At 45.9% G+C, this 24362-nt stretch overlaps 2 protein-coding genes across 6 annotated transcripts in view; one reads left to right on the forward strand and one right to left on the reverse strand.

Annotated features, from left to right (window-relative positions):
- LOC119163436 (adenosylhomocysteinase-like 1) overlaps positions 1-24362 on the reverse strand; it is a 281699-nt gene that overhangs the window by 166241 nt on the left and 91096 nt on the right. The window contains exons 1-2 of one of the 3 annotated variants that reach the window (XM_075873072.1): positions 21639-22365; positions 5751-5817 (exon numbers count right to left, since the gene is read on the reverse strand). The exons of the other annotated variants lie outside the window; for them this stretch is intronic. Coding sequence (XP_075729187.1) covers positions 5751-5817; positions 21639-21731 — 160 coding nt within the window. The 5' untranslated portion in view covers positions 21732-22365. Of the gene's footprint in view, positions 1-5750; positions 5818-21638; positions 22366-24362 lie in introns of those variants that run through there. 3 annotated transcript variants of the gene reach the window in all.
- The window catches only part of LOC119163437 (uncharacterized), a 143332-nt gene that overhangs the window by 51338 nt on the left and 67632 nt on the right, over positions 1-24362 (forward strand). The gene's annotated exons all lie outside the window — the stretch shown is intronic.

Below are 24362 nucleotides of genomic sequence, written 5' to 3' on the forward strand. Positions count from 1 at the left end.
CCCTGGCTTCGATAGTCATTTACTCTCTGGCCTGTCTCTTTCCCGACGGTCACTACACCACACGTAGTTATGCTTGCTCGCTTTTTTTCTGTTTTTATTCAGTGTGCGTAGTGCGTATAAGCTTACAGGAGGTGCACCGAAGGAACCTTGTGGTGAAACAGTACCTTGCAATAGGATGGAAAGGTGGGCTGGTTGGTAATTCATGATGGTTTGATAACAGATCTTCGTCAAGGAACTTGTCCCACCGATGTACAAGTGCTTTTTGGATGGGTGAACCCATTTTTTGGTCATACTAAAAGGATATGCCGAATTCTCCGCTCCGAATGGTATAGACAAGTGCGGTGTTGAGCGCTCGTGCTGGGTGCCTCTTCTTTGCTTTGTGTCTGTGTTTGCCCCCGCGCTCCCATTTCGCTGAACCATCATGAAACAGTACCTTCTGGAATCTGTTATCAAGTATCCAGCAGCCATAGCTGGTCGTGCCACAGTATAGCGAAGGCCTGTGTCAACCACTCGAAAAATTCAGGGGAACTACGCGGTAAGAGATCCTTAGCCTCGTTAAAACAGAGCAGTCGAGCGTCAAAAGATTTTTTGCTCTGAGAAACCATCAGCCCTTCGCATTGCACTTCAATGAAGAAATGGAGGCGAAATAGCTTCACCTAAAAGACGAAAGTATGCGCCCAGTAAATATCATGTGTCACCAGTACCGAATACGTGATGTAAAAAGAACATAACTAGCTTATAATGTCTGCGTCATTCGCGTTCAATATTTATTTCGACGTCGAAGCGAATGTTTCTCTATAATTGATGGAGCTACACGAGCCGCGCATAACGGACATGCTGCAGGTTAAATGTTGGAGTGAAGGCTTAGCGAAATGTTTTCGCGGGCCAGATCGTGCGTAAATAACGCGCAAAAAAATACACAAGAAAAATAAAAACGCACTACGCCGGACTTGTGGTATCCGAGCTGTGTATCTTCGTGGCTTTGCGTTCGCAACCTTCACCCCCTCCCCCCAATATTTTTCTTTGTCCCCTTCTAATTTAACAAGTATAACTAGATTAAAAAAACAGAGGGTTCTCTCTCTCTTTTTTACCGAGATGAATGCGTGCCAACTAGCCCAAACCTCCATTTTGCTTTCATAAGCGCACATATAAAACAACCAACATTCAAAGTTCTGCACGCGAACGGTACCATGACGTTCTCACAAAACTTTCCGTGCAAAAAAAAAAGAAATAAAAACGAAAAGAAAAAATCAGTTGTCTTTAAACACCTTTTATCAGCTTCGTTATCATTTTTTTCGGCTTTCTGTAGATTCCAGAAATTACTCGGCTGGGGTTCTCTTATTGAAGAAAATGCGATCCCTGTTATCTCCGCGCTCTCTGGCGTAAATAATATCTCGTTTCCTCATAAAAAACGAATAAAAGGGAAACGCGGGCCACCGCTAAAGCGAGCTTCTCTGCGCTACAAGCCATTTGGAAGCGAAGCAGTGTTCCAGATCGCCACGTGTGCTTAGGCTAGACTCGCTAAAACAGAAAATAAAAGTAAAGGAAAACGTTTGAACCGTATTCTCGTTTTCTGTATTTGCGCGGCTAAATGGAAATACAAAAGTCTGGTAAAGTACGCTTTTTTTTTTTTCCTTCTTTCGGTTGAACAGGCGCTCTGCGTTACAACAACGAAGCTTTATTGAAACAAGTAGTCTGTACGCACCAGAACCAGAACGCTTAGGCAAAGATCCACCACGGCGCTGCGTCCCAGCAGTTGACGACAGTTTGCAGGACATTGCTTTCACTAAAGATATTATTACGAGGGAGGCAGTGGGCATGGCTCCGCGCGCGAGATCCTAGCAACCCTGAGGTGTCACGCCTATCTGTAAATATTGCAGATACACTCCTTTCTATCTTCCGTGTATTTGTAATCCCCGTAAGAATATGGATACCTACTAATAATAATAATAATAATAACGATGATAACACCTGGGGTTTGTCATACCCAAAACCACGATATGATTATGAGAGACGCGATATATATATTGGAAAGCTCCGGAAATGTCGACCGCCTGGGGTTCTTTAACGTGCACCCAAATCTGAGCACACGGGCCTCGAGAATACTCACTGCCGTTGATGGATGGTTGGATGGTAAAACTTTATTTCGTCAGAAAGCAACTGAGGATGATTCCGTGTTAGATGGCCATCAACCCAAGGTTGGCGGCGACCTGTGTGGCCCACTCCACGACCCTTAACTGGACCACTGCCGTTGAAAATGCGCGCGGTCGGGAGTCGTTCCCACGACCTACGGGTCGGTATATGGTCGGGCATACACCATAACAACAAGACCAACGTGGCTGGTATACGTGGATACCTGGTCTGTTAGAACACCCAAAAAATGCGCCGACAACTAATTTCTACGGCAGCCGTTTTCTTGAGCGCAACGGAAAACTCACCGGTTAGAGTGCCTTAATCATGTAATAAACTGAAACGCGGAAAACGCGGCGAGACATTTATATTCTGAATCGGGCTTCTCAAGCACGCTGCATGCCCGCCGATATTTGGCTATAGCAGTCGGCGGTTTCACAAGGAATTAAATGTATTTGACACTGCTACACTACTGGCTTTATTTTACTCACCCGTCGCGATTAACAACGCTTTGTTCTCAAGTATTTAATTAAGCTATAAGGACGCAAGTTGTATCAAGCATTTATTTTTTTTTTCCTTCGTAAGACACCCTATGCGGTCAGTGCGTGTTCAAATACAACCACGAAACAAAATAGTTATACTTCAACATCGGCGTCCAAATCTGCGTCATTACGCAACTCCGCTTAAGAAGTGATCTTTATATTAGTTACGTGAAATTCTTTCTTTGCAATAACAGTTAGTTGTAGGCGACCTTCTGTCACCACAATCACCACGATGTAATTATCGCAATTTTACCAATGCGTACGCGTTCCGCATAGGAATGGCTGACACTGGTGCATGCGACCATTGTGGCAGTAATGAAACAACTTGGCACATTCTGTGTGAATGCCCACAATAATGTTCGCAGAGACAGTCACTCTGCAATACACTAGATGAACTGGACAATCAGCCTCTTTCGGAAGAAAGACTCCTGCGCTGCCGACAGGACTTTGTGTCGCAGAAGAAGGCTGTGAAGGCGCTCCTGCGCTTCTTGCGTTCAACCGGCCTGTCCAAACGACTGTGATCGGAACTCCCTCAATGTGTGCGCATGTGTGTTTTTTTGTTTTTTATAACTTATTTTATATCTCTCTATAGCTATCCTCTTTCCGACCCTTTTCCCCACCCCCGTACAGGGTAGCAAACCAGTTCGTCTAGGTTAATTTTTCTGTCTCTTCCTTTTAATTATTTCTCTCTCTCTCTCGCAATTACCGCAAGTGCTTTCCTTTCTTTTTCGTAGCGGTCCTGCCACGCTATACAACGTTCCCGCCGATACATCATGGTATATATAGTTAAAAATACCTCTGGTATAAAGTACCAAAACATGTTAGTAGACCACAGTTCTAGTCGCATATTTCGCTTGTTTTATGTCAGCTGTGTTTCAAGTGCGGGAAAGTGCCAGTGACTGCCATGTGAGCGCAGTCATAAAGTTTTGCTAAAGTTAACTAGAAGCGACTCTGGCGCTGCGATCATTATGCGACCATGGGAATGATGGGTAGTACACACATTTGCCCAGTCTTCGTACTTGCGGGCGGCGAATCGTACTTGCGACTTCGTTTACTGATGTGTTTCGGTTTTGTTTTGAAAGAAAGATTGAACCATTTTGAACTTCGTGACCCGATTTTGAAAGGTAAGTCTAAAGGATAAAATGGCGAAGCACAACCGCTGAACGTTTGCTAATATTTGTTTCGTAAGAGAACAGCTCCAAGCCACACGAACACACACGGAGCCAAAAGCAGGCCAGAAGTACGAATATTAGACAAATGTGTGTACTACCCATCATTCCCATGCTCGCTGAAGCGCTGTGCATTGCAGCTCCCATAGACACTAGCGCCAGAGTTCCCTCTAGTGAATATTAGGAAACTCTATGAGCGCAGTGGCTTTGACAAGGGGTACAGACCCGCAAACTTTCAGTTCTTTTCCTGCATCATATGAAAGGTCAAGCCCTTCAGAAGCATAAAAAAGTGTACTGCTAAATGTGAGCCCACCCTGAAAAAAAAAATATTTCAGTGTGTTATTAAAAGTTAGCTTCGGCTCCTATTGTACTCCGACGTCACAACTGTTCGCGCGAAATATCGTGGCTCTGCCACACTGCAGCTAAAAAAAAAAAAAACACACACAGCGCCGCGGACGGAACACAAACGACGACTACAAGTTCCATTCGTTCCGTGTTTTTTTTTTTTGCGCTGTAGTGTGGCAGAATTGCGTACCAACAAAGTCAACTCGCCACTTCGATTAAGATATTCTGACGTTCCCACGGTCGTTTAACGTCATGGTTGCGTGGGTGACGAACTAGTGCACATTTTCAATGCTTTGGTGTGCACAATCGGCCATTTTGGTAGTTTTGGTACCTGACGTGATCGCAACTAGCCAGACTGCTGCGTCAACGCCTCCTCTATTTTATCAATGCTGCAGCCAGATGTGCCCGATCCTGCCGTCCACCACCCTCTCCTCTCGCCCTTTCGTGCTCTCGCCCATCGCCCAGCCTTCGCGTGTCTTTGCGGTCATGGCGGAGAGAGCCCATCATGTAGTGCTTCACGACGGAAACCATATGAAGTATTTTTTTTTGTTCATTTGTGTGCAGATCCGTGGGGCGGTTCCTTGCATTCCTTGTGTCCACAATGTTGACGGTCACGTTGGCTCCGGTAAAAGATACGGTGCGTTGAGATAACATGCCGTCGTTCATGGCGCTATGCGGGCTACCAATGGGTAGGTAGGTAGTAAACTTTATTCACTCAGTTGAATGGGTAAGCGTCACTGGAATGCAACCTTACGCGCTGCGATGTCAAGCGATGGTGTCGTTGCTACGAGCCACAACGAAGAAGCACGAAGGAACAAATCTGACAGCCGTATGATATTGTAGTGGGAAACACGTCTATCACATCTCCGCGGGAAAGCGCTCGGAAGCACGTGTGACGCAAGCATCGCTACCAATTATGTAGCGTCGCTTCACGAGCACTCCCTGAACTAAGGCGGAGGCGCGGAGGCTACCATTTATAAGCTTGCGTTTGCACTAGCATGGAAAGATATAGAGGAGGCGCTGGGTGCGTGGAGTCGTCAGAATTAGTGCTGCAGCCTGACGTCAAGCTAGTGTCGATGCCGGTAGATGCGCCATGGCGAAATTGGCTTTAACTTCAAAGTAAAGTTACCTTAAGAGCCTCTGCTAAGCGTCGCACTTCTCAGGAGCCGTCCCCGAATCCAGTCATGAGTTATGACATTTGTACGACATAGTGAACTCACCTTCGAAAAAAAAAAAAACGTCATTATCCCTTTAGGAAGTGTGAACACTTTTACGAAGCGTGAGCATTACTTTCGCGTAGCGAATGCACATTTTCATGCTAAAAACTTTCATTATTTATCATGAAAGAGCAGAGGGGCAGCCATATCCATATCTCTAACCCCAACCTCTTATTAAAAGCATATACCAAAAAGATATCCAGAAAAGATGCCGCAGGCATAGTCCTTCAAGGACGTGCTTTTTTGTTTTTGTTCTTCAATGCGTCTGTGACGCTCGCGTGTTATTCTAAAGATAGCTGGACATATACTAAGCAATATCAAAATGTACAGACGTGAAGTTCACTCACACTCGTCGTCCGTGAGCAGTAGTACGTCCTGGAGCACGGCGTATTTTCCGTCGTCCCTCCTCAGCCACTGCAGTCGTACGACACACACGCACACGAAAAACAAGCAGTCTCGGTTCATTATACACGTTCGCACCAATACAGAGGTCAATGCCACATTAAAGTGATTGACTATCACACGACATCGATCGGAGAGGATCCTGAAACGCCATCCTAATCAGGATGGAATGCGACATGCGTCTAAACGGGGAGAAAGTGTATAAGTCAACAACTAAAGAGGAGCACAGTGACGTAAATTAAGGCAGGCACAAATGACAAGCTTCGCATGCGCAGGTTAGCGAGAATCTACACCTAAAGGTCCGGAACGCGTGGGGATTTACGTCAATGATAACTGTTTGGACATTGAATTTCTTCCCTACATGTGAGTTAATCAGCGGTTGACTCCCGCTTGCTGTCGACACGCCAGGCCTCCTTGATGATCATTTATTTGATTGATTGACATGTGGGGTTTAACGTCCCAAAACCACAGTATGATTATGAGGGACGCCATAGTGGAGGGCTCCGGAAATTTCGACCACCTGCAGGGTTCTTTAACGTGCATCCAAATCAGAGCACACGGGTCTACAACATTTCCGCCTCCATCGGAAATGCAGCCGCCGCAAGCCGGGATTCGAACCCGCGACCTGCGGGTCAGCAGCCGAGTACCTTAGCCACTAGACCACCGCGGCGGGGCAGTCCAAGCCTCGTCCACCAGACGCGTTTGTTCACTCCTGCACCGGTAGCAAAGTGCACATTCATCGAAATCTGGCACGTAACAGTGATTTCCTGTCATATTGATAGCCCCGCCGCGGTGGTCTAGTCGCTAAGGTACTCGGCTGCTGACCCGCAGGTCGCGGGATCAAATCCCGGCTGCGGCGGCTGCATTTCCGATGGAGGCGGAAATGTCGAGGCCCGTGTGCTCAGATTTGGGTGCACGTTAAAGAACGCTGCAGGCGGTCGAAATTTCCGGAGCCCTCCACTACGGCGTCTCTCATAGCCATATGGTGGTTTGGGGACGTTAAACCCCACATATCAATCAATCATACTGATAGTAGTGGAAGCGTATGCGTGATTCAGCCGTCGATTAAGTTGCGTAGAAAGCAAATCATGTTCGTGAACAGTTATCTTTCACGTAGACTGCACGCATATCAGATTCATGGGCGTCACCGCTTGCTTTTCTCGGCATACGCTGATAAGTTTTTGAGCATCTCTTTTCTTTTTTTTTTTTTTTTTCGGCTGATGTGCGCCTCTTCAGCTGTGACTCGACGTTCATGTCGTTCTCACTTTTCTCTCTTATGGCGTGTTTTTCTCGATGAATCCCTACCGACTACTCTGCTGAAACGTTCCGTATGCCATTCCAATAATTCCCCATGTTCCCATACGAAGTCCATATGTTTGAGTACATTTTCCGTATGTTTTCTATACATTTTTGCAAGAATCTTACAGAAACGTACGAAATCATTGGAATGACATGCGGAACGTCTCGGTATGGGCAGCTTTCTCATCCGAATCACGCCGTTCCTGATTGAATTGTCTGATTCCACAAGAGGGAACCGCCAGTAGAACGTGTAACATCACCACGTCAAGGAATAACCGTCGACGGGAATGCAGAGCGGTAAGTAAAAAAGCTTAATGACGTATCAGTCGTAATTTAAGCCATTTGTAGAAGTGGCACCGCCAGCGAAGAAACCAAGCTAACGGTGCCCAGTAATTAGTACATTACCTGTATTAGCAGAAATTAGTAGTAGTAGTAGTAGTAGTAGTAGTAGTAGTAGTAGTACAACTATACCAACAAGAGAACTTCAAGGGTAACCTGTCATACTTTGGCCAAGATCACGCAGTATATTTTGAAAGGTTTTGTAACGTAACGTGAAGATAATTAGTTGTTAGCAACTTTATTGGCAGTCCTCCAAAACTTTTGACGGCTGCACCTTAGGTCTTCAAAGTAGAGACGACGAGGCCCTGCCTCACCGCCACCTCAACGGGTCTACTGGAAGGCCCAAAAATACTACTTTTTAGTTTCTAAAGAGGACTTCGATCTCCCTATGCAGCATAAATTAAAGGCTGTTTCAGGATCCCCTCTCAAGCGCTTGCGTTGTGTCCTGTTAATCACGAGTGCCTTTGCGCGGTTTTAAGTAATTATATCATTTTCTTCATCCCTCAAAAATCTTCAAAAAAAAAACGCTGAGGTTTGACTTTCCTAAACCTATAGCCCACAACCGAAAGGTAGGCTTGGCTTAGCTTCGCGATGGATATATGCAATCACTGTATCATTAAACTTTCCCCTGGTGACGTGGTACCAGTACGACAGCGGCGAGGCTCCAAGCGACCGCACATGCAACGCCTCTCCGCAGCGGATCACGTGGGGTGACGTCATGCCTGCCACAGTGGCGCTACGGAACCTCAAGGCCATTTCAATGCAACGAATGACCTGTGGAAACAGCATCGTACAGCTTTTCACTACGATGCACCGAAACTGAACAGTAGACGACTTTCTCGGCGAACTTGTAGGCGGCGGCATGCAAAGGACGTCACAGTGACGACATAAGCACAAGCACGTGACGCACACGAAACAAACGCCATTCCTGCGCCACTATGCAGGGACAAATTTCCAGATGAAGCATAAAAAAACAAGAACTAAAGAAAACAATAATTTTTTTCGGTCTACTGAGCTTGCTTTTGACACAAAGGAGAGGAAAACAAGCAATCTTTTGGGTGTGTGCGTGTGTGATACAACAGCTGAATAACCTGACTGGTGCCGTAAAAAGTAGCCCCGATTGAAGCCTGAAGAAAGCCATTACAAATCCAAGCCTCGAAAAAAAAAGATTTAATTTACTCTGCCCCATCTACCAGAACCGAATCCTTTAGCTACAATGTCAACTCTGTATCGATTTTATTTCCACGCTTTCGTCGCCCCTTCCTTGCATACAATATGTCGGGTCTAGAGTGAATGACGATAAAAAAATCTGGTATATATATATATATATATATATATATATATATATATATATATATATATATATATATATATATATATATATATATATATATATATATATCCTTGGCTACGGTGCTCTTCTGGCATGGGATCGATACTGGCCGCGGCGGGGTCGCATTTCGGTGGCGGCAAAACGGTCAAGGATGGCCGAAATTCGCAGATCCTTCCACTACAGCATCTCCTATAATCATGTCGTGGTTTCTGCCCGTGAAACCCCAAATATATATATATTAGTAATGCTATTAACATGCTTGTTCCATGAAAGATTACTAAATCGCTTGCGATCATTCACCTTGCTCTTAAGCAAGGTGAATGACGATATCTTTGACAAATTACTTGGCTCAAAGTGTAGCTCCATTGAGAGAATTCACCGTCTAGGAAAGAAAATACCTGGAAGAAGCCGTCCAGTCATCTTGAAAGTAGGAGACTTCAGGGACAAAACCAAAATACTGAAAAACTGCCGCAACCTCAAGGGGACACAATTCAGTATCAGCGAAGATTACTCTAAACGAGTAGTTGAAATCAGAAAACAACTATGGATTTCATCAGCGGATGAAAGAGCAAAGGGAGCAAAGGTTAAACTAATCATCGACAAATTGAAAGTAAACAACGTTCTCTATGGCTGGAATGAGGTTACCAACGAGCGATTCAGGTATGCTAGCCCAGGTATTACCAGCTCTGACTGACGCCAATCGAGACCAACCGCATCTGTTAAGGTTATTAATGTAAACGCCAGAAGTTTGCTGAATAAAGCTGATGCAGTTGAAGCCGCAATCCTGGAGCATGAACCGGATATAATGGTCGTAACAGAGACTTGGTTACACACGGATGTAGCAGATTTTGAAGTAACACCTACAGGTTACACAATTGTTAGAAAAGACCGGCAAGGAAGAGGTGGTGGAGTTGCGTTTCTTATTAAAGACAACATTAGGTTTTCAGTGTTGGATGATAACTATGACATAGAAATGTTGTGGATTAGGTGTGGGTTCAGCGAGCGAACTGTGTATATTGGAGGAATTTATAGAGCGCCAAATTCCCCTCTTGATATAATCGCAAAGCTAAGAAATTTTATGGATTCTAATTTTAGTCTCCAAGATAACGTATTATTATTAGGGGACTTTAATCTTCCGGATATTAATTGGCTATCCCAGTCTCCTGGATCGGAACAGGTTGCAAGTGCTGAGCAACTACTGGAGCTGGCATTCTGCTACGGGCTAACGCAAACTGTCACTGAACTTACTCGGATAGGGACTACAAGGTCATCTATCCTTGATTTGGTTTTTGTGTCCCCAAAGCTGTTGCCGTTACTCAGCCGTTGTGAAGTTGTAGAAGGCCTATCCGACCACAGAATGGTAGTAACGCACCTAGCATTGTCCCCAGACACCTTGGGTAAACCCACACTTAGCACTGTATTGAATTTTATGGCGGCTGATGATGTGTCTATTCTGGACTATCTTGAAAGGTCCTTTGACGAATTTCAGGTCCTTTACAACACTGACTGCAGCACTGATAGGCTATGGCATTTCTTTTCAACTGTTGTAGGGAAGTGCATAGACAGCTATGTACCTAGGATTAGAAAACGCATTTGTAAAACCAATCCCTGGATCACCAGAGAAATCATTCACATAAAAAGAAAACTAAAACGGAAACGGAAATCTTGTGCAAAAAATTGTACCCCTGAAGGAACAGCTTGCATTTCTTCAATGAGACAAGAACTGAAACGTCTGATCAAGCAGTCCAAGGATCGGTTTTTCAATGTGACATTGACGAAATACTTGAAGGAAGCCCCCTCAAGGTTTTGGCGCTTTGTAACTCCCCCAGCAAGCTCTCCGAGGCCACCTGAAATTACTCAACAACATGTTGATGATTTCAATTCTTTTTTTGCTTCTGTGTTTACTCATGATAATGGCAATTTGCCCGAGTTTTCTACGTCACCATTGCAGCGGCCGATCGATGATGTGGAAATTAGCGAAGAGGGTGTTCTAAATCTTTTACTTAATATAAATACAAGAAAAACCCCCGGCCCTGATGGTATACCAAACGAATTTCTGTACAGATACGCTGAATGGGCGGCTCGCTTCCTTACAAAAATTTTTCAGTCGTCCCTGCGCAGTGGCTCTTTCCCACTAGCGTGGAAGCAGGCTAAAATTACCCCTGTTCACAAAAGTGGCTCCTCTCGAGACGAGCGCAACTACCGTCCTATTTCGCTTATCAGTACATGTTCAAAGATACTCGAGCACATTATTAACAAACACTTGATGTCCTATCTTGATACGCACAATCTATTATCTTCGAAGCAGCATGGCTTCCGCCGAGGCTTATCTACAACAACTCAGTTAATCGGATTTGTTCATGATCTTTCAAAAACAATCAATTTGCGTGGTCAAACTGATGTGGTATATTTGGATTTCGCAAAGGCATTTGATAAAGTGTCGCACTCAAAGCTCCTGTTTAAAATTGACAAAACGTTTCAAAATAGTCACTTGACAAAATGGTTTTCATCCTATCTCAGCTGCCGTCAGCAGTTTGTTCAAATAAAAAATAAACAGTCTAGAGCAGTTGCAGTGAATTCTGGAGTTCCCCAGGGGAGCGTGCTGGGTCCCCTTTTATTTTTGTTATATATAAATGACCTACCAAACCGCGTTACGGTCCCGATAAGGTTGTTTGCCGATGACTGTGTTGTTTATAGTAGAATCGAGACTGAACATGACCAAGTTAATCTAAACAACAATCTTCAAAGAATAAAGGATTGGTGCGAAGAATGGCAAATGAGTTTGAACACAGAAAAAACAGTCTTTATGACTATAACTAGAAAGAAAGCACCTCTAGATTACAACTACCAGATTGGCAATGCTTTCCTCAAGCGTGTACAAAACTATAAATATCTTGGGTTATGGTTCACGCCCGACCTCCGGTGGAACACTCATATTGATAATGTATGCTCCAGGGCTACCAAGGCATTGTATAGCCTTAGACGTAACCTTTATACCGCCCCATCTGATATAAAGTGTCTTGCTTACAAAACTCTTGTCAGACCCATTATCGAATATTCTAAAATTGTCTGGGACCCTTACACAAAGACAAACTGCAATAAAATAACAAAAATACAGCGACTTGGTGCGAGATTTATTTTTAATAAATATAGCCGACATCATTCTCCTACTGAACTCTGTAAAAAAGCTGGACTGGATAGTCCTGAACTTAGGACGAGGATTGAGCGTCTGAAATTCCTCTTCCAGTTAATTCATAATCAATTTAAACTAAACTATTCAGATTACTTCCAGGTCAACACACAAGAACACTCCAGACATCGCCATAATATGTATATACCACCCCTAGTCCCACGTAACGATTGCTTTAAGTTCAGTTACTTTCCACGTGCTATTGAAGATTGGAATATGCTGCCAGAGTCTATAATTGGTTGTTCCTCGCTTACATCATTTGAACTGAATCTAAAACGTTTATTTTCCGAATAACAGTGACATATGTTTTTTTTTTTGCGTGTGTGTGTACTTTTTGTTGGTTGCATGATCCTGCAGTAGTTGTCTTTCAAATCTTCAGCGCGGTGCAAAAGTGCCGCCTCAAATGCGTCATGTGCTGTTCTGCGCGTATGTATTGCATCGCATGTGTGTTCCATTTATGTATGTTATGTATAACTTCGAGTTGCTGGTCACAATAATACCGAGAAATTATCTCGAGACCTGTACGGTACTTCTTTTTTGCAAATAATTGTTTGTACTTCCACCCTGTAACGGCCCACTTCTGGGCTAACAGTATAAATAAATGAAATGAAATGAAATGAAATGATCAATGTTTAAGCGGGATAACAGCAACGTTTGTGATCGTTTCATATTTCTAGCTTCGGACGTCCCCATTGTGTATACTTTAGCAATCTAGCCATCAAGTTCTTCGAGTTCTTAACTATTGCCGCTAGTAATTACTATAATGAAACAACGCGTGCATTCCGACACTAACACGTACGCCTTAGGTTTACCAGAAGGGATAGAGCACACCCTGTAACGAGCTCTGAACTACTCTCGCAAGCAAAAAAAAAAAAAAAGAAGAAACGAAAAAAAAAAACATCTAAGCGCCACATGCTCTGGGAATGCGCCGGTAACAATGGTAGAGAAACGGCCGCCGTTCGCGATGCGCCTATGGCGGCTGCCAATACCAGGCAACAGGAAGCCTCGAGCTCACTCGTTCCCGCCGCCGTCCCGTCTGCGGGAGCCGCGGGGGACCTTCTCCGTCGGCGACGCCGCCGCTGGGAGGCGGCGCTCAGAAGCTCGGAGCTCAACGACCAGCTCTGGGCTGTCCGGCAGGCCGAAGATGCCGCCCGAGTTCAGGGACTCAGCGCCGCCATCTGAGGCCACCAAGACCAAGCTGCCGGCCAAGTTCTAATAAAGTTTCCTCTCTCTCTCTCTCTAAGCGGAGTGTTGCCACATACATAGGTACCGAAAATTGCATGCGAAGAGATATGCGCTCCAACCAAAGAGTCGAGCCCCTGCAAGTGTTGCGACATCAGTTTCCGAAAGTCTCTGCACTCGCCATCACCACGTGCTCGGAGGCGTCATTGTAATACGCATATCGCCAACTGTAGCGGCACCCTAGCTTCGTTAGCGAAAGGGTCACGGAGGGAAAGCGCCACGGTCAACGCTCATTAGACTCGGCGCTCAGAGTTTTCCAGAATCGATTCGCTTGCTGCGCACAGCCGTCGACGCACCGAAGATGGCGAGCTGTGCTGCGGCTCCCTGTTTCATTCGACTATACGATCACTGGTCGTTCCTGTTCAGAAGCGAACCAGCGCGAAAAAGCGAGTCCGAATGTTTTCGCAGCTGCCGCCTTCTTCGTTGAAGGCGCCAGAGAGAGTTCGACAGGCTGCCACCCGTCATCCTTCTTCGGCGCTTAGAATACGAACTTGAAACTCGACTACTACACATGAGCGCATTGAAGCGCAAAAGCTAGCTGCAATTAACAAGCGACATGGCGTTCCATGGGCCCGAGTGTTTGTTTGTTTGCTTGTTTGTGAGTGAGTGAATGAGTAAGTGAGTGAGTGAGTGGGTGAGGGAGGGAGGGAGGGAGGAAGGGAGGAAGGGAGGGAGTGTAAGAGCAAGTGGGTGTGAGAGTGAATGGAGTGAGTGAGTGAGATTAATAGCGAGTGGGTATGAGAGTGAGTGGGTGAGTTAGAGAGTACGCCAGAGATTGTGAAAGAGAGAGAGTGAGTTAGTGAAGACACGTGGGCGAGGAAGAGGCGACTGAGTGAGTGCGAAGACGAGTGGGTGTGAGAGTGAGTCGGCGAGTGTACGAGCGAGCGCGCGGGCAATAGAAAATGGATAGTCAGCAAATCTGGAATTCGTCGTTGAAGCCAAACACAGGCTATTCACAATTATATAAATATATATATATATATAGGCGAATAGGAATAAAAATAGCGTACACGAAACAAACAAGCTACGCAAGAAAAAAGACGATAATTGTCAGCGCACCGAGTCACAAACATGCAGCCGAACAAAAGAAGAGACCAAAGTTCCGGCACTAGAAAAAAAAAGAAAAGAAGGAAAAGAAAGCAAACAGACCCCCCGAGAGAGTAATCCACAATTATATCCAAAGTAAGGAGCCTTGCAGCCCTCACAGGCTAATCGACGACGCCGGACGGTCATATTTATGGCAGGCCCGGTTCTCGTGACAGTCGTTCTAACCATTTTGTCCTCCCCCACCCAAACTGTCTTCGCCTCGATGAGCGCCGAGATAGAAGCGCACTCGTATACAACACGGTCACGTTAGTAACAATAAGTAAGAAGCGAAGAAAGATAATATCTACTTAATGGACCCAGCGTTCAGTGCAGCGAGCGAAGGAGGAAGAGGCGAAGGAAAATGAGAGAGGAGTGTAATAATTGCCAGTGCAGCGAGCGAAGGAGGAAGAGGCGAAGGAAAATGAGAGAGGGGCGTAATAACTGCGTTTAGAGCGTGATTTGCCGGCATCTGCGCGAGATGTTGCGCAGTACGAGATATATCCATCACGTCTGTGTGTCTGCCTGTGCCAGCCTGCGTGTGTGTGTGTGTGTGTGTATACGTGTGCGTGCGTGCGTGTCTTTGACATTTTGATTCGCCTGTCGTGTGTGTTCTTTCTTCAAACCTGCGGCGTCGATAAAGTACACACGTTGCGACGTCTCATTCTCTTGTAGACCCCGATATATCGCGGCTCGGAGCTAGCAAGGGAGAGAGACAACTATTCGCGGCGTATACCCGAAGATAGCTCTCACGAGTGTATATACTACACGCTGCCGCCGCAGTCAATACGGGAACATGGAAGCCAGGCGAGCGACACTTGCCATATACCAGAGGCGCACGCGACAATGCAATCAACACAAAAATAGCGGCGCAGTTCGCAAACATTTCGACCGTGTCGTGCCTATAGACCTTTTCAAAAACGCCGCCCTAGGTGCCGCCATAGTCCTCTTTGGGCTGCGCGAATTGGCGCGACCCCTCAAAAACGCACTGACAAGGCTGCGCCCTTCGCCTTTGTACTCTCGCGCGCAGCCCATCATGGCGGTGTTTTTTTTTTTTTCTCCTGTAAAAAGGTGTATAGGGTTTGTCATTAAAACGAAGACAAAGATAAAAGCAGCAGGTGCCGAGGGGAGCGGTGAGTGGGTAAACGTAACTTCCATGTGGTGACGGTGAACGCTTATACGCTGTCAGCTTTACGCTCTGATCGAATCGAAGGCGGAAAGCGACGGTCACTTGAACGAAGTCTTATATACGTAACCGCGTAGTACGTCCTTGGCACGCAACATTCGTAAAAAAATTACAGAATGAAGTGCTAGTCCGAATGTCGGACTGCGCGACGTGTATAGTATGCCGCCGCAACACGCCCATATTCAACTCCCTAACCTTGAGATAAGAGAATGTGTAGTGTCATATTGCACTTGTGGGCTAGCGTATTGATCGTTACGGAGAAGTGTGGCAGCGCACACGGGTGAGAAGATCAAGGCTGTGAGATATCAATATGAAATATAGGCCGCAGAGCGGTCGGCGTTCCACAACAACAACAACAAACAACAACAACAACAACAGAACAACAACAACAACAACAATAATAATAATAATAATAATAATAATAATAATAATAATAATAATAATAATAATAATAATAATAATATTAATAATAATAATAATAATAGGCGAGATTTTACGTCAAACGCACGACCTTTGGATCAACAGCCGAGCGCCACTGATCCATCGTGGCGGACAGGTATAGTCGAACGGGAAACCTCAAAGGGCGCTATTCTAGATCGATCCATTGCGTATCGCCGTGTGCAAATAACGCACGTGCTCCGCTTGAAATGTGAGCCCGGAGAAGACAAAGAAGAGTTTTGGGGGAAAAAAACAAGAAAAAAAACACGAGCTAGCGTTTAAACCCGAATTCGAGGGGGCCGCCTTCGATTTGTCGTGATGAGTTTTCGATACCCCCGCAGGATTTTTGCAGAAGCTGCAGGAAACAAGGCCCGAAAGCAAAAACAAAAAGGAAATAAAATGAGCAACGATCAAAACAAAAAAAAAACTATGGGAGAGCAAAGTTCAGTCTACGAACACACTTGAACAAGAACAAGCAGATTCCGTAAATTACGAATAAAGCTGTACGGAGCTATAGGGAGAGGCCTGCAAATGGCTCTCCCGAGCTTCAGATCCATACAACCTCCGTACACATTGGCTTGCCCCCCACCGACTAACCAACTTTCAGAAGAAAAAAAAATTGAAAAACGGAAAAAACAGAAAGCAATAAAAAAATAGCAGATGCGCGGAAACCGATACAGGTGCATTTTCGACGTGCCAGTTGAAAATGAACATAAATAGAAAAAAAATGGAATAAAGGGGGAAAATCAAAAAACGGGTAAGAAAAAAACCCCGAAAAATTGCGACCTATTCCCGACGATCAATCCTCGTTTATCAACGGTCGTCGGAAGTGGAAGGCTGCACCGTGTTTTTTTTTTTTCTTCTTTTTTTTCTTTTCCTAATGTGAAAAAAAAAATGGCGAAGTAAAGTGTTCCGGGAACGAAGACCGTAAATGTGGGAAGAAATTGAAGCTCTTGGAAAACGCGCTCTCACTTCTTCAACTGATATTGCCATCGCAGCTCACCTTCTACGTCTGCTAGGCCAATCTTTTGTTTAATTTTTTATATGTACTATAACAGGAGGTCCCTCTGACAGCTTCTACCTTGAGACCTTCTTTAACATTATATTGACTCTGTATATGTGTCGCATTTTGTGTTTATTGTTGCATTTTGTGTGTTTTTTTTTTTGTAAAACGAAATGTTGTAGGCCCGTGTACTCAGATTTGGGTGCACGTTAAAGAACCCCAGGTGGTCAAAATTTCCGGAGCCCTCCACTACGGCGTCTCTCATAATCATATGGTGGTTTTGGGACGTTAAACCGCACAAATCCTAATCCTTTTTTGTAAATGAATATACCAGAAGGTTTAGCAGAAGAGGGGAGCGTATACCAGAAGTGGGCGTTGGCGCCGTTACGTACTGTCTACGTAAACTGCTTTTATTTTTTTAGTTTGTTTGATACTTTATGTCCCAACACTTGTCTGGCTATCAACTCGGAAATTGTACACCGATTGAAAATAAAACAGGAGGGGGGCGGGGGGCTCGCAAAATGGCAACGTCGGGTCGGATAACAAGACCGGAGTGAAAGCAAAAGAATACTGGAAAGCAAGAACGGGTGAAATCTATTAACAGACTGTCATACCGAAAATTTAAAAAAAAAACGGTATAGTACTTTCTCTCCTGTTTCTTGTAAGGCAATGTCGATACAGATTGTGTTGTGTGTGTATAAGACCTTGTATGCTTGTTTTGTTTGTCCTATGAAACACTATATTATCTATTTTTTTACCAATTATCCAAGATGGTCTTCCAATTTTGATCGTCAGGTGGTTGTCCTACTGAACCCTTTTACCAACGGAAACCTCCATCTACTGGGTATAGCTTAGATATTGATTGATTTATTTATTGATTGAATAATTAATTGATTCATTTTGACAACAGAATAAAACTGGTGCCAGGGGCAGCTACAGGATTTTGCTGAGCAGCGGGACACAGCGGAGGGGGGGGGGGGGGGTGCCAGTTTAGGTTTACTTATAGTAAGTCTGCTACCAGAAGCTCAACATGATGGGACGTCAAAAGTCATACTCGGTTTACACATTTAAATAAAGAGAGAGGGGGGGGGGGGACCGAGCCCTTATGGTCTCGCCATCGATTGGGGCTACGAGAGACACCACCGTGCGGAATTCGGGATGGATAATCGGCCAGTTAGCGTTCTTTAACGCATCGCCAAACCACGCGGTGGGTACGACTTATGCGAACCTCGGTGCAATCCAAAGTTACCAGCGCAGTCGGGAATCGAACACACGACCCCCGTTTATTGCCATGAGTGTGATAACGCTACCTCGGTGCACCTCGTATTCTGCGCATGTTGTGATGTATAGGCTGCCAGTACCCATATATATATATACACTTTTCACCCCGTTTTTTTCCAATAAACAACAGTTGTGAGTCAGCGCCGTCTTTTCTTTCTCTTTTACTCCATCCCTGTCCTGTATTTTTTTCTGGTGTTGCGCTGTAAGTAAGTTCACGACCCCTCGTATACGCATTCCACGTAACCTCAAAGTCACTGCGCCACATCGCGCATCGCTATTTCTTCCTAATCACTACCTGCTTGCTTGCCCGCATTCACCGGTTCACCCGCCGCGGCACCTGCAATGGCACAACGCGCCATTCCATTCTCTCCACGTGCGCACGTGCGAGTTGACGGCCGCTGCGCAACGGCCGCATACATAAAAGCAGGCGGGACCTGCATGCTAGCGATTCGAGCACGCGACAAAAGGGGACTCGCTCGCACGGCCGGTGTTGACGGCGGAATCGCCGTTGCGCGAGGAACGCGGCTTCGCAACGAAGCGAGGACGCGGCAATTATGCAAGAGAGTGGCTGTTTCGACAGCGAAGGAAAGCCCCCGCCGTGTAGTCGTACACATTGTGCATAATCGTACAGCGAAGGATGGCCGATACCGCTCCATTGCAAAACGGAAGCTTCAAGGTTAATTGTCCGCAAAGAAAATGCACGTGAAGTTTTTATCATCGCAGTGTTTCGGTATTATTCATTACTGATTACACACAACAATAATTAATAATAAAATTTCTGCAGGCTATCACTTCCCAACACCACACCATGGTTAAGAGAGACGCCGCAGTGGAGGGCTTTGGGAATTTCGGCGAGCTGGAGTGCTTCGATTGATATGATTGATATGTGGGGTTTAACGTCCCAAAACCGCCATATGATTATGAAAGACGCCGTAGTGAAGGGCTCCGGAAATTTCGACCACCTGGGGTTCTTTAACGCGCACCCAAATCTGAGCACACGGGCCTACAACATTTCCGCCTCAATCGGAAATGCAGCCGCCACAGCCGGGATTTGAACCCGCGACCTGCGGGTCAGCAGCCGAGTACCTTAGCCACTAGACCACCGCGGCGGGGCGAGCTGGAGTGCTTTAGCACGCATCTAAATCAAAGCACACGGCGTTTTGCCTACATCGAAGCGCGGTCGCAGCGGCCGGGATTCGATCCAGCGACATCTGGGTCAGCAGTCAATCACTACAACCGCTAGACCGCCTTGGCGGGTGATCGGTGGCCGTACAGTTACTCGTAACATAAGAAAAAAATTGAACTCCACCTGCAGAACACCAAAGGTATCGCATTTCACCTTTGTAGGAATGCAGTGACAGTTCCCAAGTTTTAAAAAAAAATGAACAAGACAAAACTCTTTAGTGACAGATTTGACACACCAGAGGCACTGGCCCCCACACAACTCCCTCGCAGTGCTACTACTTCCACTAATCTACAAAGAATGGGATAGAATAGAGTAAAACAGGACAGAATCGATGTTCACTTTATAAATGATACAGATCATGAGGAGGGCAAAAAAAAAGATGCTTTTAGGCAGCTTGACAACGTTCTCACCCCTTAAATGTTGAACGGGGCTCATTACCAGCAAGACCCGGCCGAGCACTCTTTGCGAGCACATCGTTAATTTTAAAGCAATCCCCGAACCTTGCAATCGCGCTAACGCGCACAAACACTACATTTCTCACCGGCTATCTCCCACCGGATTAACTTACCTAATGATGTGTAAAGTGTTGGACACAACGTGAATGACAATTCTAACAGACAACGATGCCAAGAAAATATACTGTATGTCGTTAGTACTAAACGTAACGTAAATCTGAAGAAAGGAAAGTGGACGAAAATAAAACTTGCTACAGACAGGTACCGAACCTGCGACCTTCGAATAACGCGTCCGATGCTTTATGCAAAACGAAGCGCGCGTTCGTAGAGATTCGGACGCGTTATTCGAAGGTCGCACAATGTGCCCTAGAAATATCCCCTTTACTTTACATGGCATCGTTGACAACAAACAACTAAGGAACAAGGCCCTAAATTTGCACTTCTCTCCCTGATCGTCTCGTTTATAAGAGCTCATTCAGTATATTGAAATTTGCATCATGATTTTTTGACACAGTGTATGTACTTGCATGTGTTCATGTTAACCCATTCTTGCGTGACAGTGAAGGGCTTGCAGTATATCCAATTTTTTGAATGTGGCAATTCACGAATCACGAAAAAAAAAAGCGACAGGTAAGCTTTTTGTCAGTTTTTTTTTCCTCATTTCTTTATTATGGGTGCACGGACACTTGAACACTTCCGTGTTAGGCAAATCGCATCCCTTGTTTGTCCCTGCTGACATTATTCATAAATGCAAATATTCCCCGCGCGTCAACACCTTTCTAATATAGCCGTGCAACTACACTGCTACACGCACACAGCACGCAAAGAAGAGCTCTGTGTAGGTAAGTGAATTGTAAATAAACAAATACGGACATGCACACAGACATCCAGGCAACGCAACAGGTAAGGAGGCGTCAAAAAAACAAAAGCAACACACACACACACACACACACACACACACACACACACACACACACACACACAACATGAACAGAAGCGTTCATTCGCTGAGAAAGAAGTCTGCAGTTGAAAGATCGTCAACGATATCAATAACACAGGGCAAACATCAGCTACATCTTCAACATCCCACAGTCGGGGAGGTCTAACATTATCAGCGATTCGGGTGGCAAACACCCGAAACTAGTTCTTTAATTAAACTAGAGTGCATACCAAATAGAGACGGTGCGTATATGCTGAAAACCACCGCGCATGCACAAAACCTTGTTTTCGATTTTGTTTTACAACTGGTAATTAAGCCGGAGGCGTGCAACTCTGAATCTCTCGAGCGCTCGTGTTTTTTTTTTTTTTTTTTTTTTTGCACAGCTGCCAAAATTATAGTCTGCCTGAGCATCTCAACACGTCAGGTTACAAAACTATCAAGCAACGTGACGTCATAAATCTGCTAAGACTGAAGCCTGAAGAGAACATTTGAGAAAGAGTGGTGTTACTGGATCCGAGGTTTCGACAAGCGTACTTGGTCTTCTCCAAGGCGGCAACGGTTTCAGCCTTGGAGAAGACCAAGTACGCTTGTCAAAAAGTCCGGTCCAGCAACACACCTCGTTCACGAATTTTGCATTTCTTCAGGCTTCGCACTTCCTCTAAACTATCAGCTTTTTTGAAGACTGTCACACGGATTCTTCAAGCCGCGCTAATTGAGCAGAAAGAGATCAGCGAACCTTTTGTCCCAGCACAGTCACTCGTGATTTGCAAACTAATCCTTAAAGATGCAAGCAATAAACCAATGCGGAAATGATAGACAGAGTAACCGTAGCTATAAAAGCGAAAAGAGTGGACCTACGTCGTCAAATGTGACTGCTTTCTTCTTTCCAGCGGTAACGACGGAAGACTGCTGTTCCGGCGACGCTGTCTCCATTTCCGTGTCTCGGGTCATCTGCGCTCCTCTTTGAGTTCACCACTCGGAAAGCGAGGCACTTCAGAAACACAGTGTGGAGAAGATGAAACACTACGTGTTTCCAGACATAGCGCACATTCAACTCGTTGTCTTCTTGAATTAAAAAGTCCAACGGTAATACTTTTCCACGGATTCTTTCTAACAGAATCCTGCGGCGAAAGAGGGCCTAAAGGTCATTAAACTTCAGCGCTAGCTTGAGTGAGCGCACGGCAGCACACCTTTGGAGCGAGGCGGTATAATCTGATCTCCAGCAGACTATAGGCGTGCCAAACACACTGTACCACCGGCTCTAGAAGGAGACTCGGGAAATTTTTGACCAAGACTTCAGTGTCGGGAACTCCAGACCTGTCATCGGGCTCGTAGATAGATGTGATTCCAGAAGACCTGTCACTTTTTCACGGCGAGGGAACCACGAGAAACTCAAGAGTCACCAACAACAAACCGGAGCTCAGTGGCCACTCGCACCGCAGCATGCACAGTAAGCCCCGTAGAGCCAACGCCGAAAGAAGTCCGACGTCTAGATCATCAAAAGGTCCTCAACTTGTCCGGCGAGACGATCCCAACGACTCGCCAAGTCGGTCGTCAAAGCAGACAACGTCTCGAGGGGTGATATGCGAAACTGCCGGCATCCACACCACTTGTGCGAAGATTAGAAGAAACGCGGAAAAGACGGTGTGCAAAGTTCGAACGCTGTGACGTGCCGGAAGGAGGGGGAGACGGGAAGGGCGATACGAAAAAGAGAAGAGCTTCCCAGAGCGACAGCGAAACTATCAGCGTGCTCTCTCTCACTAACACGCAGCTGATAAAGGCGGCGGTGGGAAGACTGAGACAGCTTGTATACGTACGTCCCATTCTCCTCGGCCATCGACATCTGTGGCAGACAAATAAGGGAAAGCAGAGATACGAGCGTTTGTCAACGCACGAGCCCTATACCGTGGCAGCCGATGCCCTCGCATACGAAAGCCGTTACAGTGGAGAAAGGAAATCAGTGGGCGGGTTGGCTATTTTGCTCGTCGTACAAACGGCGGCGACCGCAGACTTGCGATGCCAAACATTTTCCGTAGTCGAATATCTGTACGATAAGAAGGAGGAGGAGGGGTCGGCAGGCGGCTGAACAGGTCAACTAAGCGAGGGAGGAGGGGATGCTGTGATCGGAAAACAAGTGGTCAACACTCGACAGTCTAGATTGCCAGTTGAATGACATTCACACCGACCATACAGACACATGACATGACAAACAACTTTATTTGGTCCTGAGAGGCAAGGCAGCGGGCCAACTATGTAGGTCCCCACCCAGCCGTTGGCTAGTCCCATGTCGGAACAGAGAGGCCATGCCTCTCCGCTCGTTCACGGGCCCTCTGGACAGCCTGAAGCTGGACGTCTTGTCTGGGGTCTGTGATTGCCGTCGTCCAGTCTTCTTCTGTTTTAAAATCCTGTAACGCAGGGCACTGCCAGAGCATGTGACTCAAAGAGCAAAATTCACCACAATCTGGGCAAAGTGGATCAATATCCGGATGAAGCATGCTCAGAAAGCCCCTAGAGGGGTAAGACCCCGTCTGGAGCATGCGGAGCGTGCTTGCTTGGGATCTGTGGAGTGCGGAGCGTGCTTGCTTGTGATCTGTGGAGCCGACCATACAGAGAATGCTGTTTACCATTTCCTTGCGTAAAGAAAAAAGATCGCCACAAAACATGGGGGCGTGAGAGAGAAAAAAACGGGAAGTGCGCCGTCAAAATAATAATAATTATTGAGTTTTAACGTCCCAAAATCACCATATGATTATGTGAGACGCCGTAGTGTAGGGCTCCGGAAACTTCGACCACCTGGGGTTCTCTAACGGGCAGCTAAATCTAAGCACACGGGCCTCGAGCACTTTCACCTCCATCGAAAATTCGGCCGCCCCTGCCGGGATTCGACCCCGCGACCTGCAAGTCAGCAGCCAAAAGCCTTAGCCACTGGACCACCGTGGCGGGTCGAGGTGTAACTGTCAGTTCAAGGGTCGAGGTGCGCAGTCCTGCCTCATTGCCTTGAGTATTGAAACCATACTGTGTTATGAAGACTGTGTTATAAGACTGTGTTATAAGACTGTGTTATAAGACTGTGTTGTAAGACTGTGTTATGGTTACATTAGCGGTCTGATTACCGTGCCACAAAGCAAGAAGCCGACTTAAATAGAGCTGCGTAGCAATGGCGGGCTAGTTGGCTACACATGATCTTGAGAAAACAGGCGCACACATCAAAGCCTGCGTTGCGCGTTATCGGAAAATTCGCGTATAAAAGTTCTGGTGTGTACACCTATAACCACAAGATTCCTCAAAGCACGCGAGCATGCAGTGGCGTCCCTGTCGGAAGCACCAGGTATACAAAAGCTTCAGCACACAGGACAAATGCGGTTCATTCGTTTAAAGAGTGAATGGCTCAAACGGCCGAATACATAACCAGGATCATGTAACTCAGAAGTGTGGCAGTTTGGGCTAGTATGACATGGCGATAGTTATAGCGCGAGAACAGAACAACGACAGAGAGTTATGGCGCTCGTGTCCTTCTTGCCTCTTTGTCGTCGTTCTCTTCTCGCGCTATAACTATCACCAGGACCATATTACAGCCACATT

This window comes from Rhipicephalus microplus, chromosome 9, assembly GCF_043290135.1.
Source record: "Rhipicephalus microplus isolate Deutch F79 chromosome 9, USDA_Rmic, whole genome shotgun sequence".
Lineage (NCBI taxonomy): Eukaryota > Metazoa > Arthropoda > Arachnida > Ixodida > Ixodidae > Rhipicephalus > Rhipicephalus microplus.